Below are 27,628 nucleotides of genomic sequence, written 5' to 3'. Positions count from 1 at the left end.
GAGTCAAGACATTGACCCAGGTATCCTCTTTTGAACAATGTATTCCATAATTTCACACCACTGTGTTCTTCTGTGGGATAATATACTGTATATTATGTTCAAACTTTGAAATCAATTGTTCAAAAGAGGATTACTGGGGTCATTACACTTATAATTAGACATGTGCATAAGGTGTGACCTGGAGGTTCTTTAGAAATTAAGGCACTAAAGCATTCATAATGATGCTGAAGTAGGCTATATTATTGTATTGTTAACACACTATGATGGGTTTATAATTAGTATATTAATGGATTTAATCTACTGTAGCCTACATCAGTATCCAACCAGCACCAAAATATACATAGGCCTACTAGGATAACATTACTACTACTAAATACTAAATATTCTGTTTATTTATAATTTACTATAATTACTGAATTTATAAGTTATAGGCTACCAGGCTGGTACCAGGTAGAGAGCAGAATGCAGAGAGAGAGAGAGAGAGAGAGAGAGAGAGAGAGAGAGAGAGAGAGAGAGAGAGAGAGAGAGAGAGAGAGAGAGAGAGAGAGAGCCCAGTGAGGACAAACTTGCAAGAAGCAGAGCATGCAGAAAAAGCTCCGCAAGACAACAGTGCAGCAGCTCGGCGGGTTTTGAAGCTACAGAGGCAGCAGAGCTTGTTGCGGATTACAATGATTGCCACAACTCAACAAAACATGACCACGGAGCTGGTATGTGTGCTTTTTTAAATTTTGTATTGTTCTATCCCTGCCTACTTAGTTTTTTTTTTTTTTTTTTTTTTTTTAGATTCAGGGCAGTGTGAGAGAGTGTGTGTAATCTATGTCTTTGATGTGCAGTGGGGAATTCCTCATGTATGCCCACAATAAAACGATTATCGATTAGGCATAGTCTTTTAGCCGTTTTGACCATTCAGACTTTTCCGTCAATATTCATCTCCTGGACAGCCTGGACTCTGTAGTAGGCTACACTGCGGTGCAGGCTGCTGTGGCAACTCGACGTCCACTCTTATTGTCCTTCTGTCCCATGCAGACTTTTATAGCTTAATATCTGCATCAATAACAATGCTCATTTTTTGAAGTCTAATTTTCAGATATAAGAATTTGTCCCAGCAGACAAATGTCCCCTCCTGCCTGGACGTGCCCAGTGATAAAGAGGCTCAAATCTATATGCCTTCACTGTATGATTGATTATCCCTCTGCTGTGTAGGTGTCAATGCACAAATACTATGAACCAACATCCTCTGTTTTTGGTCACACTATTAATACTCATTAGCATAATGCATTTAGTGAAATATCATCAATGTAAATGTTAGTTAACTCAGCTCTCCCATTCATGTGTAACATGCACGTCCGCTCCAATGTGACATTCCCCTGTTTATTTGATAGACAGTTCACCTATGTTTATATTTCAGACGCAACTTGTGCAACTTAGTCTACTCATCAATGGTTTAATGTAATATGGTGATAAATGCTTGCATTAGATGAAAAATCACACTTTGATTTCAATTGGATTTACATGATGTATACTGTATATGCATATCTATGTAATATTAAGTGCTTCTTTCTTTGCAGTCGTTGTTCTCTACAGTGCTGTGAAACAATTGAAATCCTTTCCAAATCAACTAATTCACAGATCTCATCAAACAGGTCATCATGAGATGATTAGTACACAGCTGCCCTGGGGGAGAAAGTGTTTGAGAAACTAGAGGAGCAGTTAAACAATGTCTAATTGGTATGCAATATGAGCATAGTGATGTTTTTTTGTTTTGTTTTTTTCAATATATGTATTGGTTTTTCTTATTTTACACAAGAACAATAATAATGACACAATACAAAGATATAGACAATCCAAACAAATGAAAAACAAAATACAGCTCATGTCCACAGAATATATATTGGAGGCCACAGGTAACAGGCCACATTAAAGGAAGTTACATCACAGGTCACAAGAGCCTAGGTTCATCAGATTCCTTGCATAATAATCAAAGAATAGTCTGGTCCAAGATAGTTTAAATAGGACTGCCAGACTTTGTAGAACTGGTCCGCTTTGTGATGTATAATATTAGTTAAATATTCCAGAGGAATCAATTCCAATATGATCTTAACCCAACCCTTAACAGAAGGGCCCTTATCATTAATCCACTGTAACAATATATTTTTCCTCGCAGCAAAAGTAAGAATGTTATATAACCTTTTGCCAGATGTAGTAGAGCACAGAGATGTTTGACATGAAGTGACACACTAAACCTTTAGTTTATTCTTACTCACATGTTGTTGTGATAAAATCTTTTTGAAGCGTCTGTGTAATAATCCTGCAGCATTATTGTCTCCTTGAGAGCGCCACACAAAGCTGCGAGGGGTTTGGGGGGGGGGAGGCTTATAGACAATCCATTATCTGCAAATGTCGCAACATTTCATGCCACAGTCAATGTGTACTGTAAAGCAGTTAATGAGGCAAACCTGGGTTACAGCTTGTCATGTCAGTCTCTGTTGGTTAGAAGATTGAAGGATTTAGGGAATAATGTGGGTTGCCATTTGTGTCATATGTTTGCATGCCATAATATTAGACGTGCCATGATGATACAGTAGGAGCAAAGAGCATTGCAGAGTCAACGTTAATTGACTTGTGACACCACTCTCTGTCAAATAAGAGATTTACAGCACAATTCGGTGCAAAGAAAAAAATGTAATGCTTTGGTTTTGGTTCAGTTAATCCCCAGCAATAAGGAAGAAAATAACAGTGATTTAATTAGTTTTCAATTAGGCGATATTGTTTTAACGTTCAACACTGATGATGCGACAATATGACACAGTGAATTCTCATAGTGTATTGAGCATACTATAGGCATATTATTTGCTGATAGAGTATGTCTGTACAGTCTCATCCTAGTGAAAAATCACATTCACTTTGTCATATATCACTGTAACACTACATCATGTCACCCACCCGCAGCTCTCCCACATGTATTTCACTGATGCTGCTTCTTTCCTAAAGGCAGCAACTCGGTCACTGTGAGTAACTGGATATGCTGAGGAAAAGCACCCTCATAGCGAAGCCTTTTGTTCAGTCATTTTCTTATGCGTGATGGGGAGCATGAAAAGAATAAGACAGTAGGGCAGCCATGCAGCACTAGAGGCTAAAGCGGCAGGTCTTTCATTTCGCAAAAGCTTGTGCTGCATTGCCTTTAGGGCAAAAAAATCTGCCCAGTTAGTCCCATATGTTGTCTACATTATCTACTGTTTTTTTTTTTTTTTTTTTAAATAAACACAAAGGGAGAAACAGTGGCGCAGTGAGTAGGTGCACATAAATGACTCTGGATGTGATGAAAGATAGCCCAGACATGAAGTATATCTCACTACTACAGCACATTGGTTACATTTCTTCCAACCACACTAAAGTTACAGCCTGCTTTAATAATGACCTTCATTTTAAATGAGGCAATGGGAGACATTGACAAGGTAATGCATAAGTGTCTTACTTGCTCATCTACAGCTGTCCCATGTGAGCAATTACAGCATATCATTAAAATAAGGAGCATATGTTATACCTAGGGCTGTATGTGTCTGCCAATACATCTCCCCCTTTTTTATGGTGGTGGTTATTTTATTGATGCGTCTGCCAATGTCATGTAAATAATAAACATCATTGCCCGATGTTAAAGGGGGCTTTAGAGATATGCAAATACAGAAGCAAACAGCCTGCACTGGTTCCCTCATTCCTCTGCATGTGATTTATTGGGGGATTCTCCATGCCTCAAAGACACAGAGGATGGAGTTAAGGAGGTCTCCAGAGCCTAATTTAGGAATTCTCCCCACCGCCTGGATTCTGCACAACCTAGTTGTGTTGCACGCTGTGAATATTGAGTAATTGTATTTAAGTGTGGCTTGCTTTTTTAGTGTGCAAATTCAATCAATACAGTTGGAATTGTTGGATTCTGTGTGCAGTGCTTTGAGAAAAAAGATCCAGTTATCTGGGATCTGTCTGTGTGCCGTTTATTAAACGCTTCCTGTTCGATAAGTGTGATTCTTAAGTTGAAATGATAGAAAGGACAGAATAGGTCTTCGACCTGGAGGTGTCAGTATACTTTGCACAAAAAAACAGTGCTCAAGAAGGCATCTTCCTAAAAATCTCTTTTATATCTTCTCTTTAATTGTTTCCCTCTGGATCTTGTACAACTGTACACCTTATCGATTCTCTCATTTGGTTGAGTGACATCCCTTTGCTCCACTGGCAAACAGAAGAGCTCTCTCTTCTCTAATACAGTTCTGCATGGTTTACCAAAAACATCCTCTCAAGGGGATTCCTTCAGGAGAGTTATCCGTACACATAACAACCTTTGGTTTGCAGTCTCGCACCCTTTGGGGTTTGACTGACACCTAGATGCATCTAGAAGCACTCCTGTGGGATCTCACAGTCTGAATAAAATAGATAGCTCACTTAGAAATGTAATACATTTTTTTACATCTGGCTCAGCAGAAAACCTGAGACATATGTGATTGTCCATCAGGGTGCTGCTAACTGACATAAGCCCGGCCCGTCCGTCACACAGCCCAGCTCTTCATCTGTTCACCTGTGCCTGCAGTTTGTGCTGCATTAGATTCCCTCGTGCATTGTAATCAGCGACCAGTTGCTGGTGCTGTTGTAACCATGAGACTTAACCATTGCTTTTCATGGATTGCAATTGTATGCAACATATATTTGTTTTGTTGAGAGAGATTCAGTTCTTCTTAATTCTTTTTCAAATTTCAAAACAGTTAAGTCAAACCAAAAGTGCTGACGATGCACAACGATTGGGTATTGAGTGTATACTCCCAAAAGCCTTCAGATTGCTGTAGGTTTCTTTATCTGATGGAAGGATAACGGTGGTTCACTGAGAGATTGTGTGCCGAGAGCGCAGGGGAATGAGACAAAACAGAGTGTTAGAAAGGCCAGTAGATACACAGCCTTAGACATCAATCACAGCGCTCTCTCGCCTGCACTGAGAGTTCACTTAAAGTTGTCCCTGCAGGTTCAACTTTTGGTGGTTTTAATTTGAACTGGCTATTATACTGCAGTCAAGGAGATCTATTAAAGATGAGACCTTGGCAGATAGAGCAGACCTTATGTGTCTTCCATTCATCTTGGGTATAACGTAAACCTGCATCTTTACAACAAGAGGTGAAAACATCTGAGACAAATTCTTTTAAAAAGTGTACGGAGGACTTTTAATCTTATATAAATGGTACACAGAGGCTTTTAAGAAAACGGAGAAACTTCTCTGCTTCCAGTTCAACTGCATTGACCTTTTACTCTTCAGTTCCTGCACAATTCACCATGCTTCACTTATCTGAAATGTGTTTTGAAGACATTTTGACTCCAGTTATGTAAGTGCATTCTCAGTTTTTAGCACTTTAATAATACACTATGTGCAGCACCTTTTAAATTAGATGGTCAAGGAAGGCAAAGAAGTGTAGGCTATGTCTGTGGAGAGGAAGTGTTAGGTGTGGTGTGGCCAATGCAGATTCAGGGACAGCTGGTGTCACCCAGGGAGCGCGGAGGAGCAGCAATCTGTTGTCCAGTGAGCATTGATGTCCTCCTTCCGCCACCCGCCTCCCTAAGGTATGGAAGAAGGTGATCGGGACAGACGAGGCTATAAGGGTTCAAGCCATAAGGAAGGCTGAATTTTATAGCTGCTCCGTGATTGAACTCTCACACTCCAGCGGCCACGTGGCTCCAGCAGTGCCAGCCACTCATTATGAGGGAGTGGAGTGCAGCTTGGGAACAGCATGCAATTGTGTTGAATTGTAAGTGATACTGATGCCGGCTCTTTCCATCAGTTCCCCCTGATCGCATACAGAGGATATACAAAGACTTGAAATAACTTGAAGTTTTGCTCTCTTGGTAACTGAAGCTTTGTTTATAATGTATTGTATAGTCATACAGTCCCATCTACTTCTCCTTATTTTCATTACCTCGTTAACAACTTCATTCAGTGCTGTTGAATAAGTCCTGATCCACCAAAGCAGATGAAATAGGTGACAACTTTTTCTACAAAAAGCACTGTGTAATTTCAGGCACCACACATTTCATTGTAACGTCTTCACCCATCCCCCTCTGCAATCATCAGGTCCATCAGTCTTTTAACAGGTGAAATGAGGCAATGATAAAGACAAATTATGGGAAAATTGCTGCTGTAATTAAAGTCTGATTTTTCATATATGCAAAGATTTCATGCAGTTCTCATATGGAAAATGAGAGTAATTCAGCGAGGTCTCTGTGATGCTGAAGACTGGTCTCAGTCCCCCCTGAGGCTCACTGTACTGATGCGCCTGTCGGGGAGAGATTTCTGTGGGAGCGTGGAAATGAAGCAGCACTAATGTCCTCCTCCTCTGCTGTGCTCGCATTTATCACTGTGTTTGTGTGTTCTTTTCATATCAGGACCTGGGCAGTACAGATGGTCCCCCGCGGAACTGGAAGGGTATAGGAATTGCCATGGTGGTGATCCTGGCTGTTATGTCTCTGGTCATCCTCTCTGTCATCCTCCTCACGCCTGGTAAGTAAGAGCTGTCTGGAGGAGTAAAAGCAGCAAAGCAGAGAAGAGTTGTAATGTGGGGAATTGTGGATAGTTTCATATTTAGGGAAAATTACTTTCTGGTGCATGCTTTTTCCTGGCTCAGAATGGGCCTTTGGGGGGGGCACATTAGGTGTGGAGTCTTTTTGAGCAAGCATCAAACACTTCATTTCCTGCATTCTGATATATTTTATGCACCAATTTATAGTGAAATGTCTTTATTTATGTGAAGGGGAAAAAAGTACGGTAAAACTGAGATCCCTGCTAGCTTCACGGCGGGGCGTTCAGGGTCCAGTCAAAACAATTCAGCTGCTTGCTTTTATAATTATAAAATTATAAAATTTAGCAGCTGTGGATAAGAGGATTTGACTGGTGGAAGAAACCTCTTTGGGGAGCGCCAAAGAATTCTCTTTGCAGGAAAAACCCTGAGTTAGATGATAAGATCGATACTACTTTTACCTCATAGAGTATATATGAAGCTATAGCCAGCAGCCGGTTAGTTACATCTTTACATCTTACGCTTTCAAATGAACATGTTATATCTTGTTTGTTTTGTTCGTACAAAAATCAAAGTGTAAAAATGACAATTCATCATTTTATGGGGGAATATAATCCCTCATGATTAATCAAACAAGATATAATGTGTTAATTAGTGAGCTTTTGTGGTGCTAAAAGGCAGATTTTGTTATCTTTGCACAGAGCAAGGCTAGCTGTTTCCCTTCCCTCTGCTTCCAGTATTTATGCTAAGCTAAGATGACCGGCTGCTGGCTATATAGCCTTATATTTAATGTATACAAAATCAGTATGAGAAGGTTATCTAACTCTCTGCCAGAAAGTGAATACGTGCATTTCCCAAAATGTCGAATTTTTGCTTTAAAGGAAGGCATTGGTAAAGATATTAAAAGGGACATTAAAATGCAAAAGAATGCATCCAAAGCAGAAATATAGGCCAGGCTCCAACATGCTCAGACTTGGCGTTACTGTAAACATGACATACCTTTTGAGGAACTAATTAACTCTTGTCTCTTTGCCTCTGAAGATGCATCTAAATTGTTACTCCGTTCCCATCTCACTATGGAGGATCTGGAGAGTGAAGAGTTCAAAGTTCATGACCCCTGTGTGGCATGGTTGAACGGTAAGGCTCACTGTTCTGTTCTTACTGCTCATGTCAGTTAAAAAACACTTTAATGATCACACCTGAAAGTGAGCCACTGGGTTGGAGACCGAGCAGCAGTCTCTGTCTCTGTGGATTTAAGTTCACTTTAATAATACAGGACCCTTGTCCCTTAACTGTCTTAACCCTGTCAGAAAACGAAGTGGCTCTCCGCACCAGAGAAGGACATGTCCTGTCCTTCAGCCTCAACAGCAACCTCACCTCGACTCTGGTGGACAACAGCTCCCTGGTGAGTTACAGCGACAGATTTTAGTATTGATTGGCTCATATCCACAGACAGCTGGACAAATTGACTGGCCAATACAGCTTCTGGATTGAGAGAGAGAGAAGCTGTTCCACATTCCACACTTGAGACCAAAAAAGATTTGGCAGAGTGACAGTATCAGCTCATTTCCCCCCAAATCTGGCTGCTCTGTCAGCCCTCAACATGTGCCTTCAAAGAGAATTTCCAAGTAAGGGCATCATTTTGAGCACCGCCTCGGTGCGCCACACTGACAGCCTTATATGGGTCATCACTGAGGAGCTTAAAGTAGGGTTGTGTTGTCAGGTTAAGTCTCTCCTCTGGGTTGTGATATGCTTTGTTATCTCTGCTGCTGTTGCCAATTCCAGAAAAAAAGATATACATTCCTGTATGAATACCAAGTCGCACATGGGGTTTCCCTAAATAAATGAATGGCTGAGAAAATTTTAAATTGTAGCTACATATAGTATCAATCTTTGACATTAGAGTTCATAATAAGTGAGTAAAACGTTTTTTAGGGAGCTCTTTTCAAAACCAGCAGATTTTAAACCAGCTCTGTGTCATCTTTGTGTGGGCAGTGTGTGTAAATGAGCAATATATGGCTTCCCTTCGTGACGCCAGTGCACTGAGGAGCGGAGCAATGCAGGTCTGCTGAGAATGGCGCCATAGAGGGAAGCCAAACACTGATCATCTGCACACACTGCCCACACTACTATGACACAGAGCTGTATTTAAATCAGCAAAATATCTCCAAAACACTAAAGCGTAACCTGGAGCTTTCATTAACCTGAACTTGTGAAGAATTTTGTTTTCCACTGTGTTTTATTATGTTTTGGGACAGACGGCAATGGAAAACGTGACGCTAATATTGTCACACCTATTGCTGATGTGAAGCCAGAGGGAGACTTTGAGCAGAACCAGGAGCCTGAGAGGCCGCGTAGACCTATATGGGATCAGCTCACTGATACAGTATATGGTTAAGCCATTAGCCAAATTGTGTAACGCCCTATTGTAATTAGAAGGATTTTGAATTCAGACCTAAATTTAAGAGGAAGCCATTGTTGCAAAGCCAGCGTCGGGGTGATATGAGAAAGCTGCAAAGTTTTAGTTTGTAAACATGCAGCAGAATTTGTACACTACCGTAGTCAAGAAGTGATGACACTAAATGGTGGAAAGATAAGTAGGAGTGTAGTTTGTTTCTTAATTGAAAATAACTATTATTTATATATATTAACTATTAGAACAGACTTAAGATGTTTCTCAAGGTTCAGCCAACTTTGTGTTATGCCAGGAGGCCTAAGTGCTGATGTAAAATTTTAAATTATGAAGGAATATGAAGACATGTGACAAGTGCTATAGACAGAAGACATGTGACAAGTGCTATACCTAAACGCACTTTCTTGAGGATGCGTGTAATTTTTCTTTTCTTTTTTCTATAGGACCTGACCACTACTAAATTCCAAGTGTCTGCAGACAAGATGTTTGTCCTCTTGGCGTATAACATTCGACCGGTAAGTTTCCTCTGAATGCCAAGTTGACTCAGTTATTCCAGAAAGCACCGTCAAGGTTTTCACCTTCAGAAGACATTCAGGGTCATAACTAATCCACTAATATCAAAGACACGCTGTTACCGCTCACACACCTGCAAAACAGCAGTGACATGCATTCTAATCAGCACCAAAGAAACAACAGAGACAAGGAGCGAGAACATGAAGGAGGAGGTTGAGGACGTGTGTGCGTGCGTGTGTGTGTGTGTGTGTGTGTGTGTGTGTGCTGCTACTGCAGCAGTCTTTAGCTCCAAAACGCGCACGTCATATGACTGGGATAACATACATGTGGGGAGTTGAATATTTAAACTGGCTGATGGGGGAAGGTGCAGGGGGTTAGACTGAGTGATCAGAGTGATCAGAGCGGGGGGAGGAAGGGGAGATCAAGGAGATGGAGGAGTGAAGTTGGAGCTGCAGTAATGAAATCAGCCTGCTAGTTCGGTGGACAATTTTAATGAGAAGCTGTAAAGAATCACAATGGCAGGTGGTGGTTTCAGATAAGCGTTTGGGGGGGGTCTCCTGCTCCCTTTACTTTAACACCACATAGCTCAGGTCCTCCAGCGGTCCGACTCTGTAAATACCCACACACCATTAATAAATAGCTGAGTCTTTCCTCAAAGGGCAGGCAAGTTGTGTAATGTGCAAGTAATCAGCAATGGAAGAAAACAGAATTAGGAGGGAATGAAAGCCCTCAGCACATTTTCCCCACGTTTTTATTAAAAACCTGAAAGCAGATTTTGCTGCTCTCTCGCACTCTCATTCGTTCAGTCTCTTCTTTTTCCCTGGGTTCTCTGTAGAGATCTACGTCTGCTTTAATCACTACGTATCATATTTTCTGTTTGTGGGGGTGGAAATGGGGGAATGAGCCTGTTGCTGTGTTACAGCATTGGTCACAAACACATTGCATCCATTCTAATTGCATTATTGAGTGGTTAACATCCGTTTAATCAGTTTTTTTAGATGTCTCTGTAGAGTAAGGGCTCAGATCTTCATCCAATCTGTGGGTTGATTTATTCCATTAGCATATTGCCTTTGATGTCAGCAGGAATTGTGTACTCTCATCTGTAAGCTCAGTGTGTATTCACACTCTGCAGCTGGGCACGCCACCTGGAATCATTTGTATATTTAGAAATGGATATGTTTGTGTGAGTATGGTTGGCATTTGGCATGCATTGGGGCTATTCCTCCATTCTCCCTGTCTTTCTAGCGCCCTCCTTCTATCTCGCGCTCCGTCTTCCTCACTCTCACTCACTTTCTTCTGTCTATCTCTGGGGGGATTTGTGCTGACTGAAGCAGTTTGCGCCAGGCACCAGCTTTGCTGTTCGAAAAGAGAAGCGGCACGCTAGAGTGGCGGAGAACGAGAGGGAAAAACAGAGACAGCAGCGGGGGAAGCCACTTGTGATGGAGGGAGGTGGGGAGAAAAATTGGATATGCACCATTTCCCTACAGATACACTGCCCAGTTGAAATCAATCAGAATGATTATCAAAGTATGAAAGAGATGCAGTGAGAAAGCTGCAGTGAAGAGAACTGGATGAGCATTCTGTGGGTAAAGTTAAAAGGCTTCTCTGGATTTTGTATTAGCTCTGGAGGCTTTAGGGAGGGTTTTGTGCCTGGTGGGTGAAAATAAATGGATTTTGATAAGAGGGTATACATAGAAGTGAGTTGGGGATTTGGCCACATAGGAACAAGAGAAAGCAGATGTCCTACAGGAAAATGTCTTTCCTCAAAGCCTGTTTGAATTAAACCGGTTTGTGTGTAAGAAGAGAACACGAGAAACAGAGGAAAGAGGAGACCTACATATTGTTTTTATAGAGTGATGGCAAGATAGTTTAGAGGATATGGAGTTTTCTGGGATTGATAAGCGGAGGCAAACGGACCAGTACCTGCCAAGACAGTGCAGTTTGGGGACAAATAAGATGCCATCGGAGTCGTGTCTGCACCCTGCAGCAATCGCTGATGTGTGCTGGTATCAAAGGCAGCGCATAGTGGGGCTGCTAAGAAGTGCTTGTGAGGCAGGAACAGTGTTGAGAAGGAAGGATGCTATTATCTCTGTATTGTGTGTCTTGCAGTGTACAATATATCCCAATATCTGTGCTCATGCATAATGTTATAATCTCCATAAATTCCCTTTGTCACGTTATCCAACGCTATCTTCTAAATGTTTAATCTGTGTTTCATGCCCCCCACCCCCGTTTTTGGTGTCATGGATTGGGGAGGGTGCGGGTAGTAAAGGGGGTTGAGGAGCAGAGCAATCTGGAGGATTTATGATATGTTACTGGCAGCCACATTAGAATTCACTCTGCCTCTCCAAGACAGATGCTCTCACTCTCTCTGTCTGTTCATCACACTGACACACAAACACACACACACACACACACACACACACACACACACACACACACACACACACACACACAATAACGTACAGTCTCTGCCACATGCTCCACCATGTTAAATCAAGAGCAGAATCTCTGGGTTCCTTAACAAATCATAAACAGCTGATTGAACGTGGTGCTCACAGCGATGCTGCCCCCCTCGGTCTAGAAGAGTGTTAATCAAGATCGGTCCCGGTTGTGTGTCAAATACCTGTCAACTCTGGCTGTGCCTCGGCCCTCTCTGCATCCTTTCCTCCCTTCCTGTCTTTGTTTCTTTCTCTCTATCTCCCCCCCCCCTCACCCTTTCCTGTAGTGTTGGACCAATTCATCCCTTCCTCTTCCTGTCCTTGCAGTTATTTTCTGTTGAAACTCTAACAGCTGTTTTCCTGTACACGCCGTTGCCCCCTCATGTTCAGACTTTACACCGCAATGAGATTTCAATTTCATTGAGATAGCCTTCGAATTTATTTCCCCTCCTTTATCCCTGCAGCTTTACTCCTGCGTCACTTCTTCCATGCATTTTCTAACAACACACATACAACGTGGAGGAGAAATCCAATTCCCCCGCTAAATGTGCTGTATAGAGGATGTGACATTTCATTTCTTTAGGGAGCGTTTATCCAGTAGGGTCCAGGCTTTCAGAGGCCAGTGAGCAAACAGCCTGCTTGCAACCTCTTGCATGAGAAAAAAAGGATAGAATACGAATCAATATATTACTGAGAATTCATCAGGTAATGCTGTGATCAATTGCTGTTAACACGCACACATGCACACATTCATTGATTCTGGTCGCTTAGTCTTCTTCAGCATGTACATTTAATTATTCATTGAGCTGCTGATGCTTGTGTCAGGGTTGCGACAGAGTTGCCAGCCACAATAGATCTCAGCGGGAAGAATATTAGCTGTAATGATGCTATTTAATAAGAAAGTCTGTCTTAGTTTCTGTGCGTCTCCTTTCACATGTCATGTCGTTAACATTGTCTCTTTAAGTAAGTCTTAAGGCTCCCTGTGATCCAAATTTCTGTTATTCAGATGTGATCGCAATAATGATGTAATATGCATGAAATGGCTGCCAGTGGTTTAATGACTCAAATACATTAAGTGTATAAGCTGTGATCAGCTCAGTAACAATCAAAGCAATGTTAAAATACTGACTTGAAAATGACCACACATACAAATACTTTGCTACTACTTCTTTTTTTTTAGGTAAAATGGTAACATTAAATAGTTAATAAACTATTATTAAAAAAAATTATTTAGGGATCATTGAACATTTCATTATCAATTTTTGTAGCATAATGCTGCTGCCCTTTAAAAAAAAAAGCAATGATGCGGTGCTTTTGGAGAAATTAGAGAATGGTACCACAGCTTCCTGTTTCTTACCGCTTAATTGTAAGGTTGGCCTCAGCAGTGTCCTTCATAACCTTCGTTTCATTTGCGTTTCTTTATACATGGGAATGAGCATGTGTGAGCACTGAAATATGTGTGTGTGTGTGTGTGTGTGTGTGTGTGTGTGTGTGTGTGTGTGTGTGTGTGTGTGTGTGTTTGTGTGTGTGTGTGTGTGTGTGTGTGTGTGTGTGTGTGTGTGTGTGTGTGTGTGTGTGTGTTGTCATCTAAATGCGTCACACCTGTGTGCATGATATCCTCTACCTCTTTCAGGTGTTCTCTCAGTCCTTCACAGCCTCCTATGCTTTCTACAATGTGGCTAATGGGTAGGTGGAATCATGAATGCTAATGCATGGGCTGCACTGGGCATGAGCGTCACCAATGCAAGCAGACCCGCGGATTGAAAAACGTCCCCCAGAGTGTGTCTCATCGAATCCGAGCCTCATGTTTCTGTCAGACATGCATTCATTCATCAGTGTTCTTTCCAGGTTCCATATCCCAACGTAAGGTGTGTACTGTACTTCAGATTTCACTGCCTGAGATTCATATTCAGCATTACTGTATATTAATGGGGGGGGGGAACTCTGCGGTGGATCCCTGGAGCTTCTGAGGAATGGATCTGAAAAGGATTTCAGGAGGACCTGCAGAATTGATCATTGCCTGAGTATGCCTTAGAGGAAAATGTGTGCCTGTCCTTAGGAATAAAATAAGTGCAGCTAGGAATATGGACAAAGAAATGTTGCACTCTTGCATGACCCAACTCCATTCTCTGTTTTGTTTCCCCCTCTCTGCATCTTGCTCTTTTTTGTCCTCACAGTACAGTGTCTCTCTCAAGCAAAGCTCAAGGCCAAGGCATGGATGGACCCCAGAGGGCTCTAAACAGGACACTCATCCCTGAACGGAGAGGCTTATGTCTAAGTATTTGTGTGTGTTCCAGGGATGTGCTGGAGCTTAACCCTCCGGAGAGAGAGAAAGCAGTGCTACAATATGCTTCCTGGGGGCCTCAGGGGAGCCAGCTGGTAAGCCAGACTCATTACCTTGATCAATAGGTTGCTGTGTCATCTGAATCAGCTACACCCGTCAATACGATAAGGAGATTTTCTCAACTTTTACAATCCATATAAAAAAAAAATCATTTGACATCATTTTCATAATGATAACATCAATGGTATCATGTCTTTGTCATTATGAGATGAACTCAATGAGGTTATTGCAGAGACTGTGTTGCTATAATGGGGTTGTTTCACACATAATATCATTTGTGTACCTTCACTTTAATGTAATTGGCTTTGGCTGCAATGTCGGCGCTCGTCTGCAGCATATTAACTGGCAAATAAATATGCATTGGCTCTCAATTTTGTGTGCGTGTATGCTGGCCAATGATTTATTCACTCTTGGACGGCATCGGGGCTCATTTTAGGCAGCCAGCGATGAAGCTTCCAACCGTACAGTCTTTGATAATGGATTGGCACTGTGTGTCTGTCAGGCCTATGTGTTTGAAGGAGATATCTACTACAAGTCGAGTGTGACCAGCAAAGCCCTGCGTCTCACAACCACCGACCTGGAGCAGAATGTGGTGAACGGGTTGTCTGACTGGACTTATGAAGGTAGGAAGTATTCCAGCACTTTAGACCATAGAGTGAAAAATCTGCAAGCTGACAACAATAATCATGAACAGCAGGTGTATGCTTTGAGTTTGATATAACAACGCACACTGTCTTTTAAAACAGAGGAAGTGCTCTTGACATATGTTGCCCACTGGTGGTCTATGGACGGGGCCCGGCTGGCATACCTCACCATCAACAACTCTGCCACACCGGTGATGGAAATACCTCACTTCTTAGGGGGTCTCTACCCCTCCAATGTGCTCTTCCCTTACCCAAAGGTAAAAATGGATTGAAACAAGACTAAAGTCTACTACAGCCACATGTAGCGGCTCTGTGAGACTGTAGTTAACATTCTGCTGTTTAGCATGTGTAATGTTTGCTATGGTCACTTTATTAGTTTAGCATGTTAACATCCCACATTTGCTAAGTAGGCTAACACTAAACATAATGTACAGCTGAGGCTGATGGGAATGTCATTTGTAGTTTTGCAGGTATTTTCAGGTACAAATTTGAATTCTGACCTGATAATGCCCCAGGATGAAAAATGAAGGGATCACCAAAGTTATTATAATTCATCCTGAGGGGAACATGAATGTCTGTGCCAAATGTCATGGCAATACATCCGATAGTGGTTGAGACATTTCACTTAAACCTACAAATCAACCTCAGTGTGGAAAAGTCAGGGGATTTGCTTTGCCTGACCTTCCTCCACCGAGGCGCTGCAGGGGATGGTCGGACAAGTCCACACAGCATTCTGGGATGTGAGTAAATTGCCATTTCTTTAAACCAATCACAATCGTCTTGGGCGGAGCTAAGCACCATACGGAGCAACGGCGCCTCTGCAAAATAGCCTCGTGAAGGAACTTGTTTGGTTGTTTTGGTGTACGTCTTAGTCGTGCAACAGAAAACTCAGATTGGACAGATAGTTTAGCTAGCTGTCTGGATTTACCCTGCAGAGATCTGAGGAGCAGTTAACCATAGTCCTCATAAATCCACCAGAGTTTAAAATGCCAACACAAAGGAAGCCCAAGGCAACGGATATCCGGCCTAAATGAGTGAAATCTGGCGGAATTTCCGTCGGCAACGGAGCAATTCCGGAAGTGAAACGTCGAGGATATAGTCTAGGGGATCATCAACGTCACTAGGATTCATCCTCTGGGCACAGTGAATGTCTGTAAAACATCTTGTGCCAGTCCATCCAGTAGATCATGAGATATTTAGTCTCACATTGCCAGACCTTACTCCACCGCGCTGTGGGTAAGGTCTGGCCCCTCCACACATACACTCCTGGATAGGAGAAAAATCGCCCTGGGTTGTTTGCATTTCTTTAAACCAATCACAATCACCTTGGGCGGTGCTAAGCTCTGGTTGCAGAGACGCTGGATCTGCAAAATCCTATATAAATATAGCTGGATACATGGTTACATGTAATTTGCTCTTACCAGTGGATCGCCGTGTGTATTTTGTCCGTAGGGAATCCTCACCAATCGGTCCCAAAATGTCGCAGTTAGAGAGTAAATGCCGTAAACATATTCTTTGTAAATCTTTACAACCATTCCCCGAAAGAACCAAACATTTCTGCCTTGTTGCATAATCCAAATTTTTTTCAAAACTTGCCCTTTTTGTAGCTTGCTAGCTTGAAGGTTGTTTCCCAAAATGAACAGTTTTGCAAGGAGAGAAACATCTAGTTGAACATCCGGCGGTAGATAGATAGATGAATAGAATTCATTTTCAAGGTACTATGGATATCTGCACCAAATTTCATGGCAAATCATCAAATGGTTGTCGAGACTTTACAGTCTAAACCAAAACGGTGGACCGACACACTGGCATTGCCTGCTGCGTGGCTAAAAAGATTTGCCAAAACATACATTTTTTTTATACTTTAGTTTATTTGATCATGTTTGTCTTTTTGTTGTGTCACAGGCTGGCTCAAGTATCCCATCAGTCAGTCTGTTTGTGGTGAATCTGTACGGTCCAGCTCACACTCTGGAGATGATGCCTCCTGACTCCCTCAGGGCCAGGTACATCTTTGTGAATGTAAAAAAAGAAAAAAAAGACTTTAGACACCACCTGTCAGATATTATTACTCATGTCCAAATTCCTCTCCCTTCCACTGATTCTTCTTTTTTCCATACCTTTGCACCACTTTCCATCGCTTTTCCCTTGTATCATTTTCTGCATCGCCTCTTCAGAGACAGCTACATCTCCATGGTGACTTGGATCAGCAGCACCCGCCTCGCAGTTCGTTGGCTGAACCGTGCCCAGAACCAATCAGTGCTGTGCGTGTGCGAGGCTACCACAGGGGCATGCTCAGAGGTCAGTGGTCATCAGTCGTTAGACTTTAGTAATCCACAAACGGCCCCCTCTGCAATATACGGCTTTAATAGAATTTTTGCTTCTTTTATGCTGTGTTGGGAGTTAGGATTGATTTCCATAAGCTCTCAAACGTCGACTGGCTGGATTAATATTTAAAGTAATTTGCTGCATGAGAAGAATTCCCAGTGATGTACTACAGTATTTTTTGGCTTGTTCCCTTTCTGTAAATCCTCACGGATTTCAGTTACACATTGCCAATGTTTTAGGATTTCTATATTTAATAATTAATAAACATAATAAGCTTTATTTAGACAACACTATTAGCTTTGTAAATGGTGTAACTAATACACTTCTCCATATTGTGTGATTCTTAATCAACAGAAACACAAAATGGCCATGGACATAATGCAAAACCAACGGCAGGTATGTATTGCTCATGTTTCATGAAGTTCTATTACACCTGTTTATATCACTACTGTCGTAGTTGACTCAGTATTTTTCTTCATCAGGACGTGCCATTGTTTTCAGCAGACGGCTCTGTGTTTTATACAATCCTGCCAGCAAAACAGGGCGCTCGTGGAGAGTTTCACCACATCGCCAGTCTTTCATCCCTGGTCAGTTTTGAGGGGCAGTTAACTTTTACTCCCTCAAGTCATACTTGAATACTTTCTGACAAAATTGGTCGTTTCAACAGGGGTCACATACTGTAAAACAGTGTGATTACAGATCTCAGCAGCACAGACCTTTAAAGTCTGGTTGGCTTTCAATCTCCTCCTCCTCCTCCTCCTCCTCCTCCTCCTCTCTTATTGTTGAAGCAATTTGTTTGCATTTGTTTTCTCCCTAATTACTCAAACACTCCCTTTATCTAGTCATTTCATTCATTAATAATCTAATTTCTGTTTGCCCTTTATAATATGGAAGGAAAACAGTTCAGTTCTTTTCAATTTAGCAATTTATTCATCCCCAGCGGGGCAATTAAAAATGTTTAATGACGCTTTTTTTTGTTAAAGAAACACATACATGTACAGACGGGAATGACATTGTGTTTCTTTTTTAAATGAATTTGACATTAAAAAGGGCATTATGTTTAATAATTGTTGGGTAGTGAAGTATTACACCTTTGGGCTCATGCAAATTATTAGTGGCTTTGGATCAAATCCAAAATTGTCCCTTCTGTGTTTTGCTAACATTAGTCCCACTATCACAATGACCATTAATTAAAAAGAACTGTTCCTGAACTCTCGCTGTAGCCATCAGTGCCTTCAGTTGGTTTAACTTCATGTTTAACCTATTTTGAATCCCCCCCATCCCCCTTCCTCTGAAACATCTATTTTTATTCAGTATGTCTGCCTACTTATACATTGCTCTTCCTCTCTGTTTCTCTGTGTAACACAGCCTGCCATCCCCTCCGTCCCTCCTCGCTTCCTGACATCAGGGAGCTGGGACGTCAGCTTGCTCTGCAGCCTCGACGAGAAGGCTGGAAAAATGTATGTGAGAGTCACAGTGTGTGGAGACAGGTTGAATCACCTTCCAGCGCCCCTAACAGCTCGCAGCTCCTCACTATAGAGTAGAGTAGAATAGTGGCCATCATTAAAATGATAATCTCTTGTGGTAAGCTGACGTGTCGGCTACTAAAGAGCAAATTCCTTTGTTAGGTCAGACTCCTGGTGAATGGTACACACAAAATTGTCATTCTAAAAATAACTAAAAAGGCCAATTTAAAATGTAGCAAATTATATTGGTTAAAAGGCCAAAGGAAAGGGATTTAACCCTGACTTTGCTTGTGGCAATGCTTTGCCACTGAAGAGGCTAAAGTATTACTTACACTTGAACAGAGAAGATTATCACTTAAATCTGTCTTCATCCTGCTGGGGGCAGAAACTCCTCATGAACCGATTGACTGAGGTGTGAGCATCACAGTGAATCAAGGAAAGTCAATTGTAGATCAAGTTGTTTGCAGAACCAAAGCCCATGGGTTGATACTGCTCTTTGCATCCACACAAGTCATTCTGTCTCACAGTACTCACATTCATATAGATAGAAATGATGCTTTAATGCACATCGGCTTCACAATTGATTTAATTCCCCATCACTAATGGTGCTTTACAAATTAAATGGATTTTTATTAACATGCTGAAGTATGTAAATCTGTGTGTTCTTGTCATGAATAATTAAAGTCTAGAATAATTATGATGAAGTTAAGATACCCAAAGGTGATCTGCAGTTCTTCAGTAGTGTTGAGTAACTTGCTGTGTGTTTTTCTCATCATCAGCTATTTCCTGAGTGCAGAAGAATCCAGACAAAGCAGACACCTTTACAGGTAAACACGCTTCCCTGTGAAAGGACAGATTCTGTCAGACACCATGTTGACATTATTATTGAAGATAAAATGCCCTTTGGACTGGTCACTTCTAATTTTCTTATTCGTTGTGTAATTTTTGAGAGCTGCTTTTTCATGCAGTCCAACTTTATTCCAAAGATTTATAATAGCTGTGTTATGGCTAGCAAGTAGCCAGGTTTCTGTGGTGCTTTGAGCTAAATGGTAACATCAGCATGCCAACATGCTCGCAATGACAATGCTAATATTCTGATATGTAGCAGGTTTTTTTTATGTAGCAGGTATAATATACAACCTTGAACAAAGTTAGTTTAGCGTGTTAGCGTGCTAACATTTGATAATTAGCACTAAACACAAAGTACAGCTGAGGCTGATGGGAATGCCATTAGATTCGCAGGTATTTGGTCAAGGTCACCACAATGTAATCAACAAATTGAAAATAAATGACCCGATGATGATGAAATGTCATCCCTTGAAATGTCAGAGGTTATTACAATTCATCCTGATGGGGACATGAATGTCTGAACCAAATTGTATGGCAATATATCCAGTAGTTCAAGTAGTAGTCAAGACATTTCACTCAAAACCACAAGGGGCTTCACAAAAGTCATTAAGATTAATTGTCTGGTAACCATGTTTGTACAAAATTTGTGCCAATCCATCTATTGAGATACTTTCGTGGATTAGTTGTCAGGGTTCATCCTCTGGGAACTATGGGTATCTGTACCAAATTCCATGTCAATCCATCAATTAGTTGTTGAGATATTTAAGTTAGGACCAAAGTGGCAGACTAACCAACATGGCCATCCCTGGAGCCACGCCGCCAGCATGGCTAAACATGAAAATTCAGAAGAGGAAGTGCACACTAATGTGTTGACATGTGAATCTTTATTCTTGTGTGCCGTAGATGCTCGAGGCCATGAGCTTTATGACACATTTATAACAGAAAAAAAACACAAAAACCTTCTCAGGGAACGAGGACCCTCTGTGCTGAGACTTATGGTCCCCTCTGCGATGAACACACTTGTCTGTTCCCTCATCAACCTCCTAGGTTTCATATCTTTTTATTAGCTTAGATAGCTTTGGGCTCCAGGAGATAGCACAATATTAGGAGGGGGGACAGGGGCTTGTTTAAACTTGGTCCGTGATTCATCCTGTATGAAATTTGCAAGCAGCGGAGTGGAGAGGGTCATTTAGAGACTTGACAGCACCTTAAAGAGCAATCTGTATAATGGCTTTTATCTCTACCCTTATTGAACTCCATTTGTTTCTTAAAAGTCAACTGCTGGAACAGTTTGTCTCAAGACACTGACACTTTGCCTTAATACCTTAGCAAGTCATTGACCCTCTCCTGGAGCAAATCAAACAGCTTTAGACTGTCTTATTCTTCTAATGTGTGGTCAATAACCCTTTTCTCTTTTTTTTCAAGTGTGGACCTGGATGGAGTGTTTCAGCGCCAGTGCATCTCCTGTAACCTCATAGATGGATGTCGCTTCTTTAAAGCTCAATTTAGCCCCAATCAAACCCACTTCACTCTCTACTGTCTAGGTAAATGACATGAATACACACACGAGCAGAGAATATGCTTTCAAACTTCACGCTGCAGACAGTTGGTTTTAAAATGTTTTCTTTTGAAAAATCCCCCAGGCCCAGGAATCCCTAAAGTGACAGTTCACAGTACAAAGGACCCCTACAGTAAGTGTTACATCTGCATACATGTTTGACTAATGGTACCGATAATCACACTCATGCACAGGAACACAGGCTTGTTTGCAATTTCCGCACAACGTCCTGCAGAGGGCGGTACATTAAAGCACACCAGAATGTAGAATCACACTGCCCTCTGTCTGTGGCTCTCAGTTAGAGCCGTTAACATGGAGATGATAAGGATTTGGCAATCAGATGGCCTATTGTGTCCGTTTTGATGTTTAGGATTAATAATCTGACAGTGGCGTTTTATCTCCTGTAGGATACGTCGTCTTGGAGGACAACAGCCCTCTATCTAAAGCTCTGGAGGACAAGAGGCTCCCTGAGACTCTGTTTAGGACACTCCCAGCAGACAACCATGGTACAACAAACAAACCATTGGCTATATTTGACACGGTTTGACCTTTAGGAAATTGGCCACACACACATACAAGCATGCACAGATCACCTTGAGCCTTCCTCAAGTAGTCAGACTATATTAAGAATCACCTGCTGCAAGTATTTCAGCCTCGCAGGGAAAAATATAGTTAAGTACCAACCAATTTTTCTATTTGTTGAGGTAATTAGTGTGAGTCATGCCTGTCCTGAGGGACCAGCCAATTATTCTTTCAGAGTGTGGATATGCACGTTTGTTCATGTTTTGTTCAAATTAAGAGGAACATGCCGACTTATTGGGACTTTAGCTTATTCACCGTAACCCCCAGAGTAAGACAAATCGATACATACCCTTCTCGTGTCCGTGCGTGTTGTAACGCTGTCCGACGGTTCCACCGGTAGCTTAGCCTAGCACAGAACCTGCAGGTAACTGGTTCCAACTAGCCTACTGCTCCGAATAAGTGACAAAATAACACCAACATGTTCCTATTTACATATTGTGATTTGTATAGTTAGTGTGTACAAAAAAACATAACATGAGACACAGCCATCTTCTACCTGTAAACAAACTGGGAACTATATTCTCAGAAAGGCGAAGCTCTGCTACTTCTGCTACTTGGGCGGAGTGATTTGCTTTGCAGCAAGCCTGTTAAGTTCAGGGAAGTTGAGGACCCAAAGGCAGAGAGCAGGCAGGCAGGCAGGAGAAAGTTTGAGGTGGAACATTTATTAGTCCATAAAACAAAGTACAAATAAACAAAGGGAGTTCTGAAAGTGGCAGGCAAAAACTAATCCAGAGTGAAGAAAACAAAAACAGGAAATCCAAAAAAAACAAGAGCAGAAAACAATCCAGAAACTTGAGAACAAAGAAAATCCAGGGAGCAAAAAACCAGACACGAACTGACACTGGGAGACACGAAAGGCACGAGCAAACACAAAAACCACACGCAGCACACTGATGCAGGGACATGCTACACACAATGATCTGACACAGGACAAGGGGAACACAAAGACTAAATACAGAGGGTAACGAGGTAACAAGAGGCAGGTGACACGAGGGCTGGGAAACAGGTGGAAAACATCAGGCAATCACAAGAGCGGGAAAACACAAGACATGAAGTAAAACCAGACAAGACAAGGCAAGACAAAAAACTAGACTATCAAAATAAAACAGGAAACAGAACATAAAACAAGACAAGACCGAAAATCACAGAATCACAAGGAGACAAGACATGACAGAAAAAACAGACTACAATACAACAAGACAAAACACCAAAACCATAACAAAGCCTTTCTGAGAATATAGTTCCCGGTTTGTTTATGGGTAGAAGATGGCTGTGTCTTATGTTACGTTGTTTTTTGTACACGCTGTGACTCTACAAATCACAACATGTAAATAGGAACATGTTGGCGTTATTTTGTCACTTATTCGGAGCAGTAGGCTAGTTGGAACCAGTTACCTGCAGGTTCTGTGCTAGGCTAAGCTCCCGGTGGAACCGTCAGACAGCGTTACAACACGCACGGAGATGAGAAGGGTATGTATCGACTTGTCTTACTCTGGGGGTTACGGTGAATAAGCTAAAGTCCCAATAAGTCGGCGTGTTCCTTTAAGGAATACATCTTTTTTTTATAGATCATTAGTATGTGCTTCAGAGGTTCAGATGTATTTCAGGCAGAGGCTCTAAATGTAGCAGCAATCCTAACATGCCTATGGCAGTTGACCTTGTTCAACCCCTTTGCTTTCCTTAGATGTACACCTGAAGCTATCTCTACCGCAGGGTTACGAGGCCAACCTGCACCCTCTCCTCATTATTGTGTAAGTGTCTCTGAAGAAGCTAATACTCCTTTAACACCAACGGCTCAATTTACAGATTTATGTACGCATTTACAGATTTGTCTACACATTTGTCTACATATTTACAATTATCAATACACTTGCAAATCTGAATACACATTACACAAATCTGATTTGGCACACACCGATTCTTAATGCACATTTGCAGATTCCTGTACAATTTCACAAATCTCAGTACACATTTAGAGATTCTTTTACAGGTTTACAAATCTGATTACGCACAGACGGATTGAGATATAGTTTTTATAAAAGTATTTGCAAATACTTTTGCTACAATAATGGCACCGTAGAGAAGCCTGCCATCATAGCTTCCTTCTGGCTGCGTTACACTCCCAAAATCATAAAAAAAGAGGATAATGGTGCACATTTTTTAATAGTCTATCCTCTTTTTTATTTATTTTTATTTAACCAGGAAAGTCATGGGCGCCAGGATAGCTCAGTTGGTAGAGCGGAGCTGCTAAACTGCTTTCATTGTCTGTAAAGCAATGACAAATAAACTATTATATATTCTATATATAGAGGTTTACTCCTCGATGCAGCGGGCCCGGGTTCGACTCTGACCTGCGGCCCTTTGCTGCATGTCATTCCCCCTCTCTCTCCCCTTTCATATCTTCAGCTGTCCTGTCAAATAAAGGCCTAAAAATGCCCCCAAAAAACAAAACAAAAACCAAGCAAGTCATTAAGAACAAATTCTTATTTACAATGGCGGCCTGGCAAAAGGCAAAGCCTCTTGAGGGAGGGGGTGGTAGGGGCTATAATATAAGAGAAATAAAAAAGACAGCAGCACACATCCGACCATTTCCAGCACATTCATACATACTTACATACAATCATAATACAGATTACATGTGACAAGAAGCATTACATAAATGACATACAGTCTAGCACTCAAGCATCGGGCAATACAGCAACAAAGCAAGCGTAGCAAACACAAGCAGTGAGACTAACAGGCAAAGCAAAAAAGCAGCAGCAAAAAAACAAAAACATGCATCGGACAAAAACACAAAACAAACACGCAAAGCAAAAGAACACCTTGCAGGCATTCATGGTGTTGCGTTTCTTTGCACGTACAGGAAAAGAACAGATGCTTGTGTAAAGAATGGAAAAAAACAGAACCTGAGGGAGAAAAAAACTGCTTACTATTTCACCTCCCCTCACCTAGGCATACTGCAGCATAACGGGCTGCAGTTGTTATATTGTCTTTTTGGAAAATTATTAAAATGTCAGATGCAAACCCCCGAATTTTACAGTGAAAAAAGGTTTCAGATGATCCAAAAAGTATTTTGTTTAAAGAATACTGGTGCTTTAAAGGTACCACAAAACAAAACAGGCCCACTCTTAAAAACCTGAGCAATCTTTTACCTATTACTTATGGAATCCATGTTATGGAACTATTTTTCTTAATTTAAATGAACCCTTCTATACAGAACAGTTAGCTTTTTGTGTCTTAAGAGTCACCTGTTGTGCAACCTATAACCCCCTAGCCTTTTTTTCCACTCTTCCACGCCCACCAACTGACACCTTGCTGACCCTGTCTGTCTGTCTCTCAGGGATGGCGTTCCTGGCTGTCAGTCGGTGACAGAGGAATTTGTTCTCGACTGGCCTCAGGTCCTCTCGGGCACACACAATGTGGCTTTGGCATGGGTGGACGGCAGGAGTGGGGTTGGCCGTGGACAGAAGACCACCACTGTGGATCCACGCAAGCTTGGCTCAGTTAGAGTCAAAGATTATCTGGGAGTTGTCGAGTCAGTGCCGTTATGCAACAACATAAAGCTTCATGATTGACACGTAAAAATGATGCCTCTGAATTGGTTAACTGACAGGATTTTATGATATTTCCGCAGGTTGTTGATGCAATTGCCTTATATTGACGATCGTCGGATGGTCCTCTATGGCAAGGTTACAGCATTTTTTTTTTTTTCAGATTTAGAAACTCAATACTCCTATTGAAGTCAATAAAGCTATTGCATGCTTTGCGTTAATTTTAGCTCTTTTCTGTTTCTCCTTCCAGGCATTTGGAGGTTATTTAACTCTCAAGATGTTAGCTGCAACAGATAAACTCTTTCAATGCGCAGCCGCTATGGCACCGGTAACTGACTTCAGGCTTTATAGTGAGTTTAAATCATGTCATCAACTATTCAAATATTGAGTTTGTAGAAATTGTGATGGAACAGCAACACAGTTCATGTATTTGAGTAAATGTTATTCCACTTTTGTCAGGTGCTGCATTCTCAGAGAGGTATCTAGGCCTTCCAGCAAAGGAGGAGCACGCTTACTCTGTGAGGCTGTGGATATACACTTAGTTACAGTTTTATTGCCCAAAACTAATGCAGTTTAACAGTTTCAACAAAAAACTGAACATGTATACTTTCATGAAGGTGGGATTTATTGCAAGGCTGTTGTGTTAGACTGCATTAGTTAGCTAAGTTAAATTAGCGAAGTGTACCTAATAAAACACTCATATTGTAATGGTATATCTTTTCAGACTACCTCTTTGCTGGAGGAGGTTAACAAGCTGAAAGATGAGAATTTCCTTATTCTACATGGAACTGCAGATGGTAAGATTTTGTTCAATTTCATACTGAGTTTAAGGGTTAATTTTTGCATTTATTTCTTCACCTCTAATTTGTATGTGTGTTTGGCCAAAGCGAGGGTACACTTCCACCACACCGCTGAGCTCCTGAGCCGACTGGTGAGGGTGGAAGCCAACTACTCACTGCAGCTGTACCCAGACGAGGGCCACATTCTGAGAGAGCCACGCAGCATCCAGCACTTCCAGCGGACAGTGGTGAACTACCTCCAAGGCTGCTTGAAGTACAGCAACCTCCTAGATCCTGTAGAGGATCCCGAGGAAGAAGATCATTGAGCCCAGAGCCCCTTTTCCATCCTTGTGGAAGGACCATCTTTGGACTGGATTTTATGCATTAACTTGGGTCGGATTACTAGGCACAAGAGCACAGGAGTGGGGACCAAACACATCAGATCACCTCCTACAACTTCTGGAAAAATTGATGTACTGTAAACCTTGTTGCACACAATTATTTCTGCTGTTATACTGTATTGTTTGAGGCCCTGCTTTTTTACAAAATTCACTCGAGATGTTGTGGACTAGAAGGCATACTGATTCTGCCAAAAGTTTACAAAGATTTTAAAACATGCATGTCGTAATGGCTGCATGATGTGGATTAGTTTACATGGCATTTTCTGTGTTACGCAGATCTAAATCGCACCCATCAAGGTTAAAAGTGTGAAATCTTCCAACAGTTGGGTACACATTGGAAGACTTAAAAAGAATCCTTTTCACAGGACTACAGGATCCCATTCAGATTTATGCAGATTCCAATTATAATTAATTAAACGATATATACAGTTCTAAAACATGAGATTTTAATCCTAACCTCTAAAATAACTAAAGATAAATAAGTAAACTGGCCCTTCTGCTGACTGACGTGGGCAGACTCCAAGATCTTTAAGATGTCATTGTAAAATCAGAATTATTTGAGGTCTTTTTACACAGTGTGTTCCCGGCTAAAATAAAGTTAAATGAAGGATATGGATCATTCTAAATGTGCCACATACATTTAGAGGCCTTTATCCACTGGTTTTATTAGCATTACTTGCATTATGTGATTACAAATGAGTATGCAACTTTACACCACAAGCTCTGATTCTAGGGTGATTGCAAGAACGTCCATGTAGGTCTGTCTATTTACTGTTTGTGTAAGTACAGTATGTTTCTGTTTTGGTACATCTTGGCATTTTGAACATTTCTTGTGTATTGTGTTTGGACAAACTGTTGAGCCTTACCTTACAGTCCACAACGTTAGTGGACATTGGGCTTGAGCATCAAACTATCAACCAAACCGTACTGGTAAACTGCATGCAGTTGGTTTGAAACTGAATGCCCTTGACTCTACACAACCGGCTACTCCTTTTTGCCAACAGTCCTTGACAATAAAGTTTGAACTTCTTGTTTTACAGCAACAATCTAGTTTGTTTCCTTCACTTATCATCTTGGCTGTCTAACATAGCCATTTGAAGAGATAATTATGATTATGAAAAAGCAAATTCCTATAATGTGCTAACACTTACTAACTAAATACTGACTTTGATCTCTGCAAACGTAAAGTGGCATTCACAGCAAATAGCTATTACTGC

At 41.4% G+C, this 27,628-nt stretch overlaps 1 protein-coding gene across 2 annotated transcripts; it reads left to right on the top strand.

Moving 5' to 3' along the window:
- The first annotated feature begins 516 nt into the window (after nucleotides 1–516).
- On the top strand, nucleotides 517–27,454 carry LOC116043534 (inactive dipeptidyl peptidase 10). Of its 2 annotated transcripts, XM_031290289.2 has the most exons (25): nucleotides 517–707; nucleotides 6,415–6,529; nucleotides 7,587–7,682; nucleotides 7,856–7,950; nucleotides 9,402–9,473; nucleotides 13,546–13,598; nucleotides 14,210–14,291; nucleotides 14,759–14,879; nucleotides 15,003–15,157; nucleotides 16,806–16,903; nucleotides 17,075–17,198; nucleotides 17,580–17,621; nucleotides 17,708–17,812; nucleotides 18,594–18,685; nucleotides 19,471–19,518; nucleotides 20,966–21,084; nucleotides 21,184–21,231; nucleotides 21,506–21,604; nucleotides 23,365–23,431; nucleotides 25,021–25,215; nucleotides 25,315–25,369; nucleotides 25,482–25,581; nucleotides 25,691–25,749; nucleotides 25,956–26,028; nucleotides 26,119–27,454. In XM_031290289.2, the coding sequence occupies exons 1-25, from the start codon at nucleotides 669–671 to the stop codon at nucleotides 26,334–26,336; spliced, it is 2,370 nt and encodes a 789-aa protein (XP_031146149.1). In that variant the 5' UTR covers nucleotides 517–668; the 3' UTR covers nucleotides 26,337–27,454. The 2 variants fall into 2 exon arrangements, with proteins under 2 accessions (XP_031146149.1, XP_031146150.1); XM_031290290.2 differs by lacking the exon at nucleotides 25,021–25,215.
- Nucleotides 27,455–27,628: the final 174 nt, after the last annotated feature.

Source organism: Sander lucioperca, chromosome 12 (genome assembly GCF_008315115.2).
Source record: "Sander lucioperca isolate FBNREF2018 chromosome 12, SLUC_FBN_1.2, whole genome shotgun sequence".
NCBI lineage: Eukaryota > Metazoa > Chordata > Actinopteri > Perciformes > Percidae > Sander > Sander lucioperca.
Note: the sequence above shows the minus strand (reverse complement) of the source record. Positions and strands in the feature narration are given on the sequence as shown.